We start from the raw sequence: 17,267 nt of genomic DNA on the forward strand, positions 1-17,267 counted from the left end.
TACTTAAACAATTAATAAAATAGTTCAAATTATCATATCGCAAAAGTTGTTCTAAATTTTAGCATTCAAAGTAAAGTTTGAATATGTCTTGGTTGAGTGAAATGTGAAAATAATACAAAGAGACATGTAGTTAAAAAACAACATAGTTATTGACAAGTTCAAAAGATTAACAATCGAGAAGAGTTTTAAAGTGAAGTGAATACATCATACAATACTACATCATAAAAGAACATAATACTTTTAAAAAAAACTAATTCAAGATATCATATTCAATAAATGATGTTCAAAGTTGCATAACATGAAATAATGTTTGAAGATTCTCAGCTCAAGATAAATGTTCAAAAACAATATGAGTAAAGACAAGTCAACACAAAGATACTTTAAAAAGTATAAGATTTGAAAAACATACATCCAAAAAATTGGAGCAAACTATGTTTGAAATTTGAAAGAAGGTTTGAAAAGGTGGAGAATAACTCTCAAACAAAATAATATAAATAGAAAATAAGTTGTATCATTTATGGATGACTATTTTTGTATGAAGAAATATATTTTGGATGTTTGAAAGAACATTTGAATATTCAAACAAAAGAGTTTATCTCGAAACCATGACAAAGCAATTCAAATATATGAGGTATAAGTGGTTGAATTGGGTATTTGATGATAGAGAATAACAAATTTGTAAGATATAATCAATTCAATATATGACTTGAGACGAAGTTAATTGACTACAAATATTGAGTACTTTTTCTAAACAAACAAAGAGGCTATCAAGTCATCAACACACGAACATGCAATAATCATCCTTTTAACATGCAACTACAATTATTCTTAGTTGAGATAATATTCATTCATACAAATATCAGTTGTCAATACATGTCATGATAAGAAGCTATTAGAAAGTGCAACAACAAGACATTATTAAGTGACAATTGTTTGGCAAACATACCAAATTATCGCAAGTATCATATCTATATAGACTATATATAATTTTTCAATAAAAAGAAAGTGAATTATAGGATTTTATTATTTTTAAACAAAAGACAATATTTTAAAGGAAAAATAAAAGTAAAGATCAAATAAGGAATTAGGGTTTTAGAATAATAGAGAAAATAATAAGCAAAGTGAATTAAAATAAGAATCACAAGACATCCATACATGTAAATGTATTGAAGATATGTTGGAGGTTGAATTTACTATCTTACCATGCAACACACTTTTCTCCATTCCACCAATTTTAATTACACATTTAATTAAACAATCTATAAATTGAATTTAAACTCAAAAAATTTCATTGATAAAATATCTATGTTACTTAAGGAAGATCCTAACAATCTACAAATTTGATTTAAACTCAATTTATCATTAAGAAAATACCTATATTATTTAAGAAAGATCATCATTTATTGGTAATTGTTTTTAAGCAACTATAATTAAAGTTGGAGACTTAATAAAAATTTGATTGATAGTTTCTACCCTTAATCTTAGTGATAGATTGCACGAGAGTTTTTCTATCAAGATTATAATTTACAAAAAGGTTTCTCAATCGTAATTAAAGTAATGAATTCATGATTTTGTTTATCAAGTTAGAAAAATATCAAGAATAAAGTAAAAACAATAAAATGAATAACCAATATTGTCAAAAATAAGGGAATAAATTAGATGAATCAGACAATTACATCAACATCTAACACTAAGGTATTTGGTCACTCATAGTTTCACACTTATGCCAACACTAAAAGAAATATTAAATACTAAAAGTGTATTGTAGTGTTTAGGTCTTGGGGATTATACTCAAGGGTGTACAATGTTGTAGGTACAAGATTGTCACCCCCTAAGTTTATAATATTTTGAATTGGATTTTTTTTCTTCATGATTAACTTAGAAAGTGACTCCTAAGACAAACAAGAATACTAATGACAAAATTATTACTCATTTGAAATGTGTCATAAGACTGGTTTAAATGAGAGTCACTTGCTCAAACTACTTGAGTGAGTAGATGATTTGATTCATTGAGGTATTGGTTCAATTCAAACTAAAATATTTGTCTTTTCTTTAAAAAATAAAAAAATAAAAAAATTACAATAATAAATAATAAAAAATAAATTTACAATAATACCATAATGTATACTTTTTCTCATGACGAGACTCAAATTTATGAGGTTGTCGTTCAGAATCCTCTTTGGGTTAAGGCAATGAAGGATGAATCAGTTGCTCTTGCTATAAGAACCGAGAAAAAATAGGTTTAGAGTAGAATTGATATAATTAAAATGACACTTGAATATTTTATTATTGAAGTTAAAAGAGTATATAAATAGAAATTCAGCTATTCAGGTTTCATTTTAAAAGAATCATCATCTCTCTAAAAACTTATTTTTCCTTTTCTCTGTCTTCTCTCTAAGATTCTTAGCAATTTGACGATCGAAGTCCGCCCTTGGACTCTTAGCAGTGAAATGTACAAGATTGCCCGATCAAAATCTTAGATAGAGTAAGTTCATTCTTGGCTCCTTTTCCTTTGAGTTAGTTTTGATCTAGTTAGGTTTCCCTTTAATTAATCTTGCATGTGATGTTTGTATCTTCAGAAGTAGTCTCTATTAGCTCAGAATCCTAGTAGTATGGTTAGATTTGTGATCAAGACTCTTTGGTGCAGGTTAAGTGACCTTTAAGTTTTTGGTAGATTTGGAGCTCTTAGTGAGTATCTGCTTAAGTTCAGGTAAGGGAAGCTAATTTAAATTATCAATAGAACCCTTGACTAGAAGATCTGGATGTGGGGGTGACGTGGTTCACCAGTTTCGAATTTTTTATTTGCAAGATTTCTTGTTTTGAGTATATTAAAAATTGATTGAAATTAAAATGTGAAATTGTAGATATAGTAGATGTTGTAGAATGTATATGAGTTTGGAATTGAATGAGTTAATGAATGCATTTGAATAGTTTGTTAAATCAAGTTAAGTGTAATGTGTAGATTTTATAAATTTATGAATTGAATGAAATGCTGGTTTAGAATTTAAACAACTTTATGTAGAACTTTTATGCATATCTCGCTCAAGCCAGAATAAAAGGGAAAGATAGGGTGCTCTCGGGTTCATTCTTGATCAAGCGAGAAGGAATCTCGCTCAAGCGAGACCTAGGATGAAATTTTGGGTGCTCTCGGGTGGAATCTCGCTTCTCGCTTGAGCGAGACTCATTCTCGCTCAAGCAAGCAAATTCCCGCTCAAGCGGACTCTCTGTAAAAAAATGAAAACTGAAAGTTTTATATTTGCTTTTAAAAGGTTGGTTTATTTATTTCTCTATAGTTTTACTTATAAATTATGTAAACTTTTATTTCATCTATATTTAATTGAAAATTTCTTTAATTATACATTTATATGATTAGTAAATGAATTGTTATGTGTTTTGGAAATTCTAAAATTTGGTATGATTTGATTGTTTGATGTTTGATCTTGTGAGATTCATAATATGAAATCAAGACATAATATTTTTCAGGAAAGAAAATACCATGTTAAGATTGTTTAGGATGCGCATTGACTAGGGATTTGTCTAAAATGAGATATCCTAACTCTCAAGAGATAATGAAATCATATACATGAAGTTATTTAGGTGGTGAGAGTCGAAGGAGGTTCATATAAATGAGGTAAGTTGTTTGAAAGATAACTAACTTGACCTAATATATAAGTTAACCCTGTCATACTAGGAGAGAAATGATATTGAGATTATTTATGCGCGTAGTTGTGTAAAATTTAATGAAGAAGAAGCTTCCTCATATAGAAGATTGGTAGGACACCTCATTTATCTTGCCAATACACGTCCAAATATTGCTTATGATGTTAACCACCTTAGTCACTTTGTATATGCACCAACCAACATTCATTCTCAGGCACCTGAGCATGTTCTCAATGACTGATCAAGTTGCTCCCTATCTTCTCTTCCATGCAAACGGTTGATTATTTTACAAAGTCTATTTCACATAAAATGTTCAAGACCTTATATTCCAAGTTGAGAATGAATTTATTCACAACTTGAGGGAAGATGTTAAATATAATTTTGTTACTGTATTTCTATTATTTTGTTATTTGTTTTGGGTTTTTTTTGGTTTGGGCTTTTACTACTATTTATATATTCTCATTCTTTGTAATGTCTAAACACTGTATTTTTCATTTTCTGATTAATAAAACCTTTTGCTCATCTCTTCTCTCTCTCAAACTTCTTCTTCCCGTTCTTAATGAAGTCTATATTTACACTATCTTTTTTGAACATACAATATTAGGGTTTTTGGTTTGGCACATTTTGCAACTTATTGCAAGTGATTACTTTTATGACTTTCCATTGTGTATACAACCCTTTCTATTTATTTTCGTTTCATTGCTAATAAGCGTGATGATTTTTTTTTCGGACTCCAAACACTAATGCTAATATATATAAAGTATATATATTCGAATGAAACAAGTAATTTGTCTTTACATGTCATTAATTGCTCAAAATGCTGAAACTTAATGATACAACTTCTTTAACGAATTGAAAATGGAAATATCCTACTAGTTAATTAAAGGAAGTATTTTGACTTTAGTGTCCAATTATTTTCTTTATCAGACAAAGAAATATTCAAAAGAGATAGAAGAAATACCACAAAGTACAAACAAATTATGGTTTGATTTTTTAAGACCACAATATATTTTTAATATTATTTGATTATTATATTAATATGATTAATATTGGTTTCACCCAATTGAACTAGGGAAGAACCTTGAAGCATAAATTGTTTATAGTTGAGCGCGGGATTTTTAAAAAATGGCATTAATAAAAAGGGATAAAAGACGTGTCTAAACTAAAATAGTTGAACAAGATAGATTGAAAGCCGAGATAATAATAAATGAAGAAATCTTAAAAGGAGGATTCGTGGGACAGGTGGCAGAAGGAAAGAAGGCTGTGACGGTTGGAAGTACCCAACACAAATATCCACTCACAAGCTCTCTTTCTGTGAGAGAATGAGAAACCATATTTTTGAGCCATTCTCCCACGTGTCTCTTCTCTGCTAAATTTTAATTTTAATTTTAATTTTTGTAATAATTAATCATTAAATATTAAAGATATAAAAATAAATTCAACCCCTTTTCTCCCTTTCTTTCCCCACCTCCTAATTCAACTCTCTCTCTCTTAGACACACAACAAAAGGACCCAATTCGACTCCAAAACACAACCGAAATCAGAACAAAACAAAGTCCAAGTATTTTCTCCGCTCCCTCTCGCGTTTCCTCATTTTCTTCAATTATTTTTTAAATTATCCAACGCTCGCAAATTACAAATTCTATTTTACTTTTCCAATTTTGGCACAGTGCCTCCTCCTCAATTTTCTGATTTTTTTTTTGTTAGGAATTGTTTGGTGAGAATGGCGAGTTCAGTGGAGAAAGAGGTTGGTGCTGCTGGTGCTGGTGCTGCTGTTGATGTTGGTGCGGGTGCAGGTGCGGATGCAGGTGTGGATGCGGCTTCAGGGGAAGAACCTCTGTCGTTGGAACTTCCTGCTCCATCTGGTTGGAAGAAGAAGGTTTCACTTCTGATTCCTTGTTCTTCCTTCTTCGTTGACTATTCATTTTTTTGGGAATTCGTGTTATCCCGTGCCTTTTGTTTGTTTTTGCTCGAATTTCTGTGGGTTTCGTTTGTTTTTGTGATTTGTTTTGCGTTCTGCTAGATGGTACCCCAACCTAGGGCTTTTATTTTCTCTTTTCGCATTTTCTTATTGCTTACGATTTGTGTCGCGCTGATTACTTATGCTAAGAAATTCGCTGCAAAGGTTTGGGCTTTTTATCTTCTGAATTCGGAAAATTGTCTCTCTGCTGAGTGTTGAGTCGCCTGTTAGGGTTTTCTAGATGTGTTCTTTGTTTCCGTGTAAGGAAAAGGATTTTGATAGGTTTGAACTGTATGTCTTGCAATATTCCTTTGACATGTTTATCTCGTTGCATTTGTGAAGTTTTGTGGTTTCTGCAAGGGGTTGCATTCATTTTTGCAGTTTGCCTGCAGTAAAGATTTTATTTATTTATTGTAAAAAAAAAAATTTATTTATTTTGTAGTTACGAGAAAGTTTCCGCTTTTCTAGCCAATAATTGTGACCGAAGAAGTTTGCTGCACATGTAACACTGCCATTTTGTGCAAATATGTTGAGCCTTACTTTCTGGAATTTTCTTTGTTTCTTGGCTTTTGTTTTAGATTTGATATGATGGGTATCATGCTATTGTACTTCATTGTTCCTGTTCTTAGTGTTTGTATATTATTGATTTTTTCTTATACATTTGGGCATGGAAACTCCATGAAGATTGACTTATTGTTTATTGGCGGCTCCATTTGTTCTAATATGATATCGTGTGTTGCTTTATTGTCGGTTCACTTGGTTGTTTTTATTTGATTTATTCTGTGGTAGTATTAGTATGTGCAGCGTTTACCAAATAACATTTTTTTTTTCACAATCATAGATGAACTTCTACTATTTTCTTTTTAAAACTACAGGAAAACTGGGTTAAGTTGGATTACTGGTGAATAAAGACATCAATCTACATTTTCCAAGATTCTTTTATAAATATTTTTTCATGGGAAATCATGCTTGTTTTATTCTTGTATCTTAATCAACTTTCACTGCTTAATTTAATACCCTCCTGGTTCCCCAAAACTAAAGTAGTGAGAAAAGAGAAGTGGCAGAAATCATAAAATATCTTCAGTTATTTCATGTTTGAGCCCAACATAATTTCTCATTCTCAGAATTTTGTCCTAATGCTATTAGAGGGTTCGGTTAGCCTGTGATAATGACCATATTCTCTGGTTTTCCTTTACCATAATTTTTGCTGACTGTGGTTCTTTTAATAAATTGCATAATTTTGTTAAACTGAAAATATTTGGTTTTGTATGTCACAGTAGATGAGGTTGGACTCCAGGATTGTGAGTAAAGTTATCATTCTCCATTTGACAAGATACCTTTTACACGTGGCCATTCTTCAGGAAACACGAATATTGAATAGTTTTACTCTTGTATCAGAAATCAGGATCACCTGCCAAGTTCTTAACAAACAGTCCTCCCCGTTCCCCTAAAGTAGGTGAAAAAATGAGTTGCTGAAATTATAAACAAATCTCGAATAATTTAGTGTTTGAGATCCCAGAACAGTTTCTTGTTCAATTCTCAATTTCCCCCGTCCTGTTTAGTTTTTAGGTGTTCAGCTAAAACTGTCCCAAACTTAATGGTAATTTAGTACTTATTTGATGTGGTTCTTTGCTGGGCTTTGGGCATTTCAACGCTTGTGGTAAGAAAGGGATCATATAGCTTTACGCAAATAGTGCAACTTCTGTGTTAATGTATTATTTGCAACAAAATCAGCTTAATCAGCAACTTTTTGAGCTGTTTGTTATTCTTCCTTGTGACTTTTTAAGCTGCTTATTTCCTTGGATAAATTCTACTGTTTTTTTATACTGAATACGTTATTTATGAGATGCTAGAATGATGCCTGGCAATCTACATGAAACATTTCATGTTACTTTTGCAGGTGAAACTTTCAATGAGCATGAAAAATCATTTTATTAATACTCTTTTTAGTTGTTTACATTCATTTTCTATTACTTTCTTATTTGAGTCGTTTGGTTTTGAGGATGGAAATAGAGATGAAACATTTTCTTTTTTTCTATCCCTTACATCGGAGTAACCCACCATGTAACATACTTTATCATATTTGTTGAAGTATGCACTTATTTCCCGAGGTTTACAAAACATCAAAACCTTTACAAAATCTAAGCAATCACCAAATGAAAACTATTTTGGAACACTTGTGACCCCCATGGAAATTTTTCTAAGGTGAATCAATTGAGAGTTTGAGCTATCCAGTTGTGGTCCGTTAGATCATTGTAGAGATACTGGCATTTATTATACATATTTCATATATAATAAGTTATTGCATATCTTTAGGGTGATCTAATGCACAGAAGGAATCTTGAGAACTCAACCTCCCTACAAACTCTGAAAATAAACAAACTACAAAAGGGTCTTTATATAAATACAAAACTAGATCGGTTTTATGTAAGTTTTGTAAGAAGGTGTTGTCACCTTATGTCCCGAGATAAACTCTGTGTCCTTTTGCTGCATGATATTGTCTATTTATTTTCTATATTGCAGTTTTAGATTAGTAAATGGTTCATATACAGTCCTCAAGAAAACTATTTTGGAACACTTGTGACCCCCATGGAAATTTTTTTAAGGTGAATCAATTGAGAGTTTGAGCTATCTAGTTGTGGTCCATTAGATCATTATAGAGATACTGGCATTTATTATACATATTTCATATATAATAAGTTATTGCATATCTTTAGGGTGATCTAATGCACAGAAGGAATCTTGAGAGCTCAACCTCACTACAAACTCTGAAAATAAACAAACTACAAAAGGGTCTTTATATAATACAAAACTAGATAGGATTTTATGTAAGTTTTGTAAGGAGGTGTTGTCACCTTATCTCCCGAGATAAACTCTGGGTCCTTTTGCTGCATGATATTGTCTATTTATTTTCTATACTGCAGTTTTAGATTGGTAAATGGTTCATATACAGTCCATATGTGTGCATTTTTTGTGTTTATGGTCACAGTATGAGCCTCGGATACTTGCCTTCACATTTTTCGTCTCCTCCACACCATTCCATGAACTTTGACTTTTCCCAGGTATAGCCTGAATGGAAGAATTAAAGAGGGAAAGAAAAGCCTTCTGACTGAAAAAGGTTAATTTGGTGCCATGCTACTCTTTTCCTAAAGTTTTAACAGTAAAACTGCTAGCTTTTAACAGCCTTTGATGTTTAAATAGCCACATATATGCTTAAAACTGTGAAAACATTTTTTCAAATAAAGGGAACAAGAAAACATAATCAAGTTTTGTCAAGGGTTTAATTTGCTATTCAAATAATAAGTTGTGTTTTAATTGCATTTGTACCAAATACGTCAGTGTAATGTTATTTGTGGAAGTCAATAACATAAACAAGAACCTTGTATGTATTAAAGTTGAATGTATTACTGTTGTTAATTTGTTGTGTGTTTAAGCATATAAGATTATTCATAAATCATATTTCCCTTGCAGTTCTTTCCTAAAAAGTATGGAACCCCAAAGAAAAATGAGATTGCATTCACTGCACCAACTGGAGAGGAGATCCATAATCGGAAGCAACTGGAGCAGTATTTGAAAGCACACCCTGGTGGCCCAGCTGTATCTGAATTTGATTGGGGCACTGGTGAGACCCCAAGAAGATCGGCAAGAATCAGTGAGAAGGCGAAGACAACTCCTCCCCCAGAATATGAGCCCCCAAAGAAACGTGGCAAGAAATCACCGGCTTTGAAAAAAGAAGCTTCTCAGGAAGAAGAAAAAGATGAAACAAAAGATGTGCAAATGGAAGAAGCTGACGAAACTAAGGATGAGAAAGATTTAGAGCAGGAAAAAAATGTTGTGGAGGAAAACCAAGATGAGAAGAGAGCAGAGGATACAGATGGCAAAGAATCCACTCATCCTGAAGAAAGTACTGATAAACCTAAGGATGATGAAAATTTCAAGACCGCTGACGCAGAGCTGCATGCGTCAAAAGAGAAACTTGAGGACAAACTAGTTGAGGGCTCTGAAGTTGTTCAGAGTAAAGATGAAGAAAAGATTGAACAGCCACTGGAGGAGACAAAGAAAGATGATGGAACTGATGAGAAAAAGGTTGAACTGGAAGGAGAGAATAAGGAAGAACGTAGTAAAGGTACTCAAGTATCTCAAGTGAATGATGAAGAAAAGGTTGGAGAGCCACTCGAGGAGACAAAGAGAGATGATGGAACTAATGAAAACAAGGTTGAACTGGAAAGAGTGAATAAGGTGGAACATAACAAAGGCACTCAAGTGAATGAAGAAGCACATTTTAAGGTTCATGATATAAATAAGAAGGCTGAATCAGAGTTGACTGAGAATGGAAGCTGAACTGGATAGGTGAAATCACCTAAATAAGGAATAATAAACTTGGGTTCTCTTCTCCCTTTCTGACCCCTTTAGATCTGTCCGAGTATGACTGTAGTTTTGTTGTGATGTTATTTATCTGATTGTTTATTGAAACTATAGACAATAATAGAGTAGTTCTATAATGTCCATCCTCTATGTACTGTAGAGACGTGTAGCTTCTAGTTCCCTTCGTAAAGTTATGTTGTAAGATACTTGTATGTCATGTGGACCTGTAATAGTGTACGATCGTGAACCCAAATATTTTATTTACTCCTAAATTGTTATCTCAGGATTTATAGCGTAACTACCATGTTTACTGCCATGTGTCCGAGCTGAAAAAGGTCGGTCCAATTTGCACCGGAGGTATTACTTATTTATATTTTCATTATATTATTAAACTAACACATCATCAGGTGTATTTATATCGTCAATAGAATTGAGTGAGTTGTGTAACATTATTTAGGGGAAGTGTTCTGCTTGTTTGTGCAAGAATACATATGGTTTCAAACAAAAAAAGAGCAATAATAACAACAGTTAGCCTTGAATATGGGTAGGGTTGCTCATGACCCTTGACATGTTTTCTGCTCTTTTAGTGGCCAAACAAGGGGTGGTAAAAGTAAACATGGTGTGAATAACATAATAATCAAAGAATGGTTCTTTATTGACCCAAACCACAATTTAATTTTGATCTTCCTACAACAACTTGAAAGCCTTTTATTTGTGCTGTCTGTTGAACAAGAAAAAACAAGTTAAATTCTCGACAACAACAAAATTGCAATTTTGCGCGACACCATTCACACTCAAGCCCAAATATTTTGAGCAACGAATGATGAGTACGTTGGTATTTTCTACTGGTGATAGGTAAAGCTGAAATTGCACTGCACCAAGTCACCAATTAGGTGACCCAGACGGGAAGTTAATGTATTTTACAAATTGAGATGAGATAAAATGTGTTGTAGCTACCATCAAAGCCCTTTAAGCTGAACAATCAGCCCCGTCAAGGAGGTCCACTTCTCAAAAGCACTGGCGGAAGACACAAAGGCAATTTTGGAGGACTCAACATCATTCTTAGCAACTGCCAGAAAGTAAAAAAACAGAAATAAGAGTTAGTTTAAGTCAAGGGATCTTGTAGCCACCATTTTTAGTACACCCTCACTCTTAATTACATAATCCTGAATAAATAAAAAGTCATAAATGAATAAAAAAAATTACTTGCACAACTGTATATGCCAAAATAACATCCTAAATGATGCATTTACACACTAATTGCACCTGGGCTATTTTTCTTTTGTGGGTGATATCCAGCAATATTAACATGAGACGTAGAGGCGGACAAGGTATGGGGGTAGGAACATATTTTGTGTTTTGTATGAAGTTAGTACCTGATGAAATCAATGAAGCTATGGAGGAATTGAATGTGTCAACCTCACTCTTTTCTTCGGAACTGGCACTCAACTGTTAAAAGATCACCCAGAAACTGTAAGATACTCGATCAAGAATATTTGAATAAATATATAGAAGCTCTATTAAAAAAAATCTCCCATTGTTAAAATTCAGAATCAGATGCAGATAATATGAGAGTTTAGATACACAAGGAGGAAAAACTAATGCAGATTAAGTGATTAACAAAGAAAATAGATGATTGATGTTATCATAGCAATGTACACTATCTACGGACTTCGGATAGGATCACACTAGTATGGTGATAATAATGGTATGATTGCATTGCAACTGATTAATAACTGACACGTTTTGTAAAGGAAGATTTCATACAAAAGTGTTCATAATAACTTCAATTATTTAAGAAACTAGACTAACCTTATTCAAAGCAATATTAGCTTTCTGGACCCAATCAGTATCAGTGCCACTCCCAAAGACAGAAGCGGCTGTAGGTAGATCATTGTTTTCAATTGCTTTACCAACTTCACTCAGTTTGTACACTAGATCCTGAAGATACCCTGCAAATATTTTTCAATTTTGAGTTGCTAAGTCACTGAGGGAAATTGTGCTGGCTGAATCTAAGAATTTAGTGCAAAGAAGGTAGCCTGAACATTTTCTTTTATGCTGCCCCTAAAAAACTGGTGTTTTTGGTATCATGAATGGAACTTGAGCACATAAGTACAAGAACAAATGAATAGAGGTTCATCATGGAAGAGAAATAAGAGTTCTGTCTCACACTCTTGAGATTACCATGGTTGGGAGGACAAAAAGGAGCTCAGCTAGTGTGGTCCCTAAAAATATTAATTCTATGGCTGTTTCCCTGAGCTGGCACTATACATACTAGCTAAGCTACAATCATGCCTTGAGATACAGAGAGCAGACAACTTTCTTTTGAAAAGGAAAGTTAAGTTCCGTTTCAGATGGTTAAAAATAAGAATTTAATTAAAATACACTGACAGTATAAAGGTTTTTAACGTTGAGTGTTGATATGTTTACAATCATGCACTAGATTATAACTCAAAAATAAAAAAACATTTTACTGAAATGGATCAATTTTAAAATTGTATTGAACAAATCACAGTGTAAACCGGTGCATTTGAATTTGCAGTTGTGAAAGTAATATTTCCTTCAATTTTACAATCATCCGGTAACAGCTTAAAAGAGACAGGTAAAATAAATAGATCAGCACAGCTAGCTCTGGATGTGTTGAAATTTATTAATTCAATTGAAAATTTCTGAGTTCCTATGAACAAAAGCGATTCAGTTAATATTTGTGAATTTGTGAAAGAAACAGGTAACTAAATCCAATATGAATTCAATTCTAATACAAGGTCTAAAACGCTTTACAACAATGAGGTGTTATCAAGCCATCTAATAAGTTATTGAACCTCATGTAATAGTTAATATTGTTACACTTATTAAATAAGATACAACTACAAACTTCGATGGTTCTCTAAAATTTGTTTACACTAATGTTCCATTAAAAAAACTCCTTACAGTAGAAGACGCCATATGTGCCCTTTTGAGAGATTTTTGTTCATTCACACCCTCAAGAATTGGGCTCAACTACTCTACTGCTATCGTTTGCAAACTCTAAACTCATCAATATAACGTTTATTTGCATTCCGGAGTGAATAAAGTCAATCAATTAAAGGAAAGAGACATGAAAATGAATTTCAGGTTGGGGAAACACGTTTTGAGAGTGCATCCACATTCACCCGATAATGTAATCTAGGGAAAAGTAAAATGTCACTTTGCATGAACAGACCTGTTTCTTTGGTAGAGGATTTGATCACACCTTGTCTTTCAAGTCTCTTTTTCCTGTCCCTCTTTACTTTTTCCAAGAGCTCCTCGTCATCATCTGCTTCAAGTATTGCAGCATGAGAACCCTCACCAGAAAATGAAAGCACAAAACTGGCGAGAAAGCTGATGGATAAGCCTCTTTTGGTAAGAATTGGAGGGTGTATTGATGGCTGATTAACTGCTTTGCAAAGTGTTAATTGCCTTTTCACACTACAATTGATGGGGTGGTAAACATATGTTTGTGTTGCCAATGACAAAGAGGTTGATGATGGTAGACAGAAGGGGTGTGCAGCTGGGAGAAAATATAATGCCATTTTTTCCTTTCTACCTTTTTTTCTTTTCCTTATTTTTTCCTGTATTTTTGGCCTGAAAATGCAGCAGGCATGGCAAGTTGGAACCTGTTGAGGATAAGGTTGTTGGATTCTGTAATCAGATCCAGTCATTTTTAAGATTCTGAAGGGTATTGTGGTCATTGAAAAGTATCTCCATAATCTACTACCATTCATGATGGCATGGTATCTTCCAAATTTCAAAGTGGGTGAAAGGTTGGAAATTGACTGTGGAAAGTTGGCTAGAATGCATCCTTTTCCCATCTTCCAAAATTTTGGCCCATCAATTATTAACTCATTACCTTAACCATAAGTACACCATTGTAAAAAGGATTTAGCTTAAAGCTTCATCAAAATCAAGTATAACCAATAATGAACCGTACAAGAACTAACGCTTATCTGGGGCATGTTCTAGAAAGTCCTTTGTCTATGCTGGTTATTCTCAAGCATCTATTGTAGTTAGTAACTTCCACAAGAGATGTTGATTCCTGGTAATTTGGTTGTTAAATATTTTCTACAGGGACCTTCATGCCCTCAAGATAAAGCATTAAAAACCCCCACAAAAGTGTGCTTCGCTAATCGTGACCACCTTTGAAATCAACAATGCTGAGATAACACGTAAAAAGCAGATTCTCTATTACGTGGGCTGAGAACAGTCGTTGAGCATAAAAGCTACTTTCCTTGCATTTTTGCGCCTTATTAAACCAAATAATGGAGTTCCTAGACAGCTCTAAAGGAACTAATTGTGGATGTTATCTTGATCACACCACTTTTTCACAGTCCTTTGCACTGTCCTTGTTGATTAAGTGAAAGACGAGGCATAACAGTGTAGCACGCTGTTCAAGCTCTTTCTCTAGTTCATTTTAAACAACACCTTTATGTTGATCATTTTTCGCGTTCTATCATTTTAAAGTGATTCCACCTTCTTAAATGGTCTTATTTTTTCCTTCATCTTCTCTGTTGTTCATTTGTTATTATATATATGCTTTAGCTTTGAGACTGCAGTGTTGTTTTTAGCTTTAATCTAAAGTGCTAAAACATATCTCCCAATCTAATTGTTTGAATAAATTGTATGGAGAAAAGATGTAGGTACAGGTAGGATCACACATTGGATAGAAATTTAAGGCTTTAAAGTATTGACTTTCTGAAAAGCTAAAATAGCTAAGTAGAAACTCAGAGATGAAAGAATTGTTTGTGTTCAGTCATAAGCTGCTTCTATTAAGTTATACATTGGAAAAAAGTACCACTTTCTCTGATTTCTTAGTATTAAATTCTGTTTTATGTGTACAATTTGAGTGAAGGAAAAAAAGAAGACGTAATAATCAATAAAGATGCAATCAACACGTATTGGTGCACCAAAAAGAATGTGGTGTTAATTTTGTTATCTTTCTCTTTTCTTTTCTTTTCTTTTCTCTTTTAACCAGTTGCTCCAGGAACTTAGAAAAGAAATGCCAAGAATGCTTTTAGTTCGTCACAACATGTTGGTTCTCTAGAGTAAATGTTTATGTTCTAAAAAGGCTGGTGCACAAATTAGGTTAAGTTATTATTATTATTATTACATGAAAAAAAATGAGCACTCAAACCGCGTATGGTGGACCTTCCTTTCTCTCAAGTTGGCTTGCTGGCTAAGTTCTTCACAATTATTTAACAAAGGCCAAAAATTCATCTTATAAGAAGGAATTCATCACCCCCTTTCGTAAAAATTAACTAAATAACATCTACAAATTTTTTAACCTAAGTACTTAGAGATCAACCTAATTAAATTATATCAAACTGAAGCTCTCCTAAAATAATTCATCTGAAATCAAATTATGCATGTTATAATATCAGATGAGAAATAATTAGATTTTCTTCAGTCCTATTATTGAGCTTTGAAAAAAATTTGACAAATTAATAAGTATTTAAAGTTTCTTCAAAATTTTATATTAATTAAAAATAAGATCAATTCAGGGTTTAAAAATGAATTAAAAACAGATAAATAAGTACAATTTTGACTTAAATACTAATTTTGTAAAAAAGAATTAGGTGTGAATTCTTTTTCTAACAAAGTTTGGTGTTAATTTTACTTTTTCATTTATAATTTTAATTTGTCACTTCATCAAATACGAAACCCTCTTTACAATTAGAAATACTAATACTAAATAGTTCTTTTAAGAGTTTCAAAAAGAGTTTTAGACCATTCTATGTATTGTGGATTCAGAATCCCTAGAATAAACAAAAATTGTTTTAATGAATAAAAATATAATTTTTAACAGTAAAAATTTGCCATGATTAATAAAAAAGGCACAGATTAAAATAAAATTATAGAACTTGAATAAAAAGAAAAATAAAGTAAAACTTAAAAAAATCAAAACACTGTTTTTAACTAAGAATCACAGTATATTTAACTATAAAGTTTGAATATATATATATATATATATATATATTATTTCAATCTAATTAAAAATTGGTATTATATTAAATTGAATAATTCCATACAGATCATCTTTTCAAGGAGTGAAGGAATATATTTGCCTCATATTAATGAAACCTTTTTTTTAACTTCATCAGTACTTTGTTGCAAATATCCTGAATTTGTACCTGTCCTTAATTCACATTCAATAAAAAGTCAAATTCCTACTTAAGTTACTGTTGAAACTTTTCTCATTATGCTTTGGTTGGATTGATAGGTTGAAGAAAAATAGAGGAAAAAAATTATTTATTTCCCAAAAAACATATAAATACTGTTCATGAAAAAAAAATCAAAAAAGAAAATATAAAATATTAAAAATATAAAAAGAATACTGTAATATCATTTATTTCTTTTTTTATTTAGAGGAGATTTGCAGGAAAATTGATCATAATCCACTGTGTTTTTACATCATCGATTATGTATGTAGATTAATAATGGATTATTTATGAATTTTTAATATAATATATTATTATTATTAATTATATTTTAAATATAATAAATAATTTAAATTTAATATTTTATTATCTAATTTACTTTAATATATTTTATTTTGAAATATAATTCTTGTTTGAAATATTTTGAAAATTTATATTTATATTTTTATTTTAAATTTAAATTTATTTTAATTTTAATTTCTATTTCTATTTCTATTTGAATTTACTATATTTTATTTTGACATATAATTTTATTTATAAAAAAATTAGATTTTTTTTAATTTTAAAATATATTTTAACTTTAATTTATATATTATTTTTTACATAAATTTATTTTTTAAATTTTATTTCAAACCCTAAACTCTCTATGCTAAACATTTTAAATATATTAACATACACTATTATTATCAATCAAATCATGTAAGATTTGTGTGTTATTTTTTTCACTTCTCACCTTCTTTAATAAATACAAGTGACAATTTCTAGAAACCAAATATGTATTCAATTACTTTAACTATTAGTGAATATCAAACAAAATTAACACACCTAATTTTTTTTATTGAAATTATATTTTTTTTATTATACTTAAAAATGGAATATATCCATACTTACTGTACGACTATTTATTATATTTTAAATTATAAAAGAAAATTCCAATTAAATAAAAAATATCAATATTCATAAATAAATCTTAATTTCAAACTAAATAATCACACTAAGAAGAGTATTAAAGAAACACACTTTTTTTTATTTGATTTGGCTATTGTAGGCGTTGGGACGTCTTAGTCTGGAAACAATAATATAGTACCTTATAAATAGTTCTAAATAAT

The 17,267-nt window shown here is 31.3% G+C and overlaps 2 protein-coding genes across 2 annotated transcripts; one reads left to right on the forward strand and one right to left on the reverse strand.

Moving 5' to 3' along the window:
- The first annotated feature begins 5,024 nt into the window (after positions 1 to 5,024).
- On the forward strand, positions 5,025 to 10,268 carry LOC137807550 (methyl-CpG-binding domain-containing protein 11-like). Its single transcript, XM_068608235.1, has 3 exons — positions 5,025 to 5,221; positions 5,368 to 5,539; positions 9,092 to 10,268. The coding sequence occupies exons 2-3, from the start codon at positions 5,384 to 5,386 to the stop codon at positions 9,959 to 9,961; spliced, it is 1,026 nt and encodes a 341-aa protein (XP_068464336.1). The 5' UTR covers positions 5,025 to 5,221; positions 5,368 to 5,383; the 3' UTR covers positions 9,962 to 10,268.
- A 351-nt stretch (positions 10,269 to 10,619) lies between these two features.
- On the reverse strand, positions 10,620 to 14,069 carry LOC137807551 (thylakoid lumenal 16.5 kDa protein, chloroplastic). Its single transcript, XM_068608236.1, has 4 exons — positions 13,188 to 14,069; positions 11,798 to 11,937; positions 11,362 to 11,434; positions 10,620 to 11,054 (listed from the first exon to the last, which is right to left on the reverse strand). Exons 1-4 carry the CDS (start codon positions 13,813 to 13,815, stop codon positions 10,945 to 10,947), a joined length of 951 nt encoding a protein of 316 aa, XP_068464337.1. The 5' UTR covers positions 13,816 to 14,069; the 3' UTR covers positions 10,620 to 10,944.
- Between the last annotated feature and the right edge of the window lie 3,198 nt (positions 14,070 to 17,267).

The sequence above is a fragment of the Phaseolus vulgaris genome, chromosome 3 (genome assembly GCF_000499845.2).
Source record: "Phaseolus vulgaris cultivar G19833 chromosome 3, P. vulgaris v2.0, whole genome shotgun sequence".
Lineage (NCBI taxonomy): Eukaryota > Viridiplantae > Streptophyta > Magnoliopsida > Fabales > Fabaceae > Phaseolus > Phaseolus vulgaris.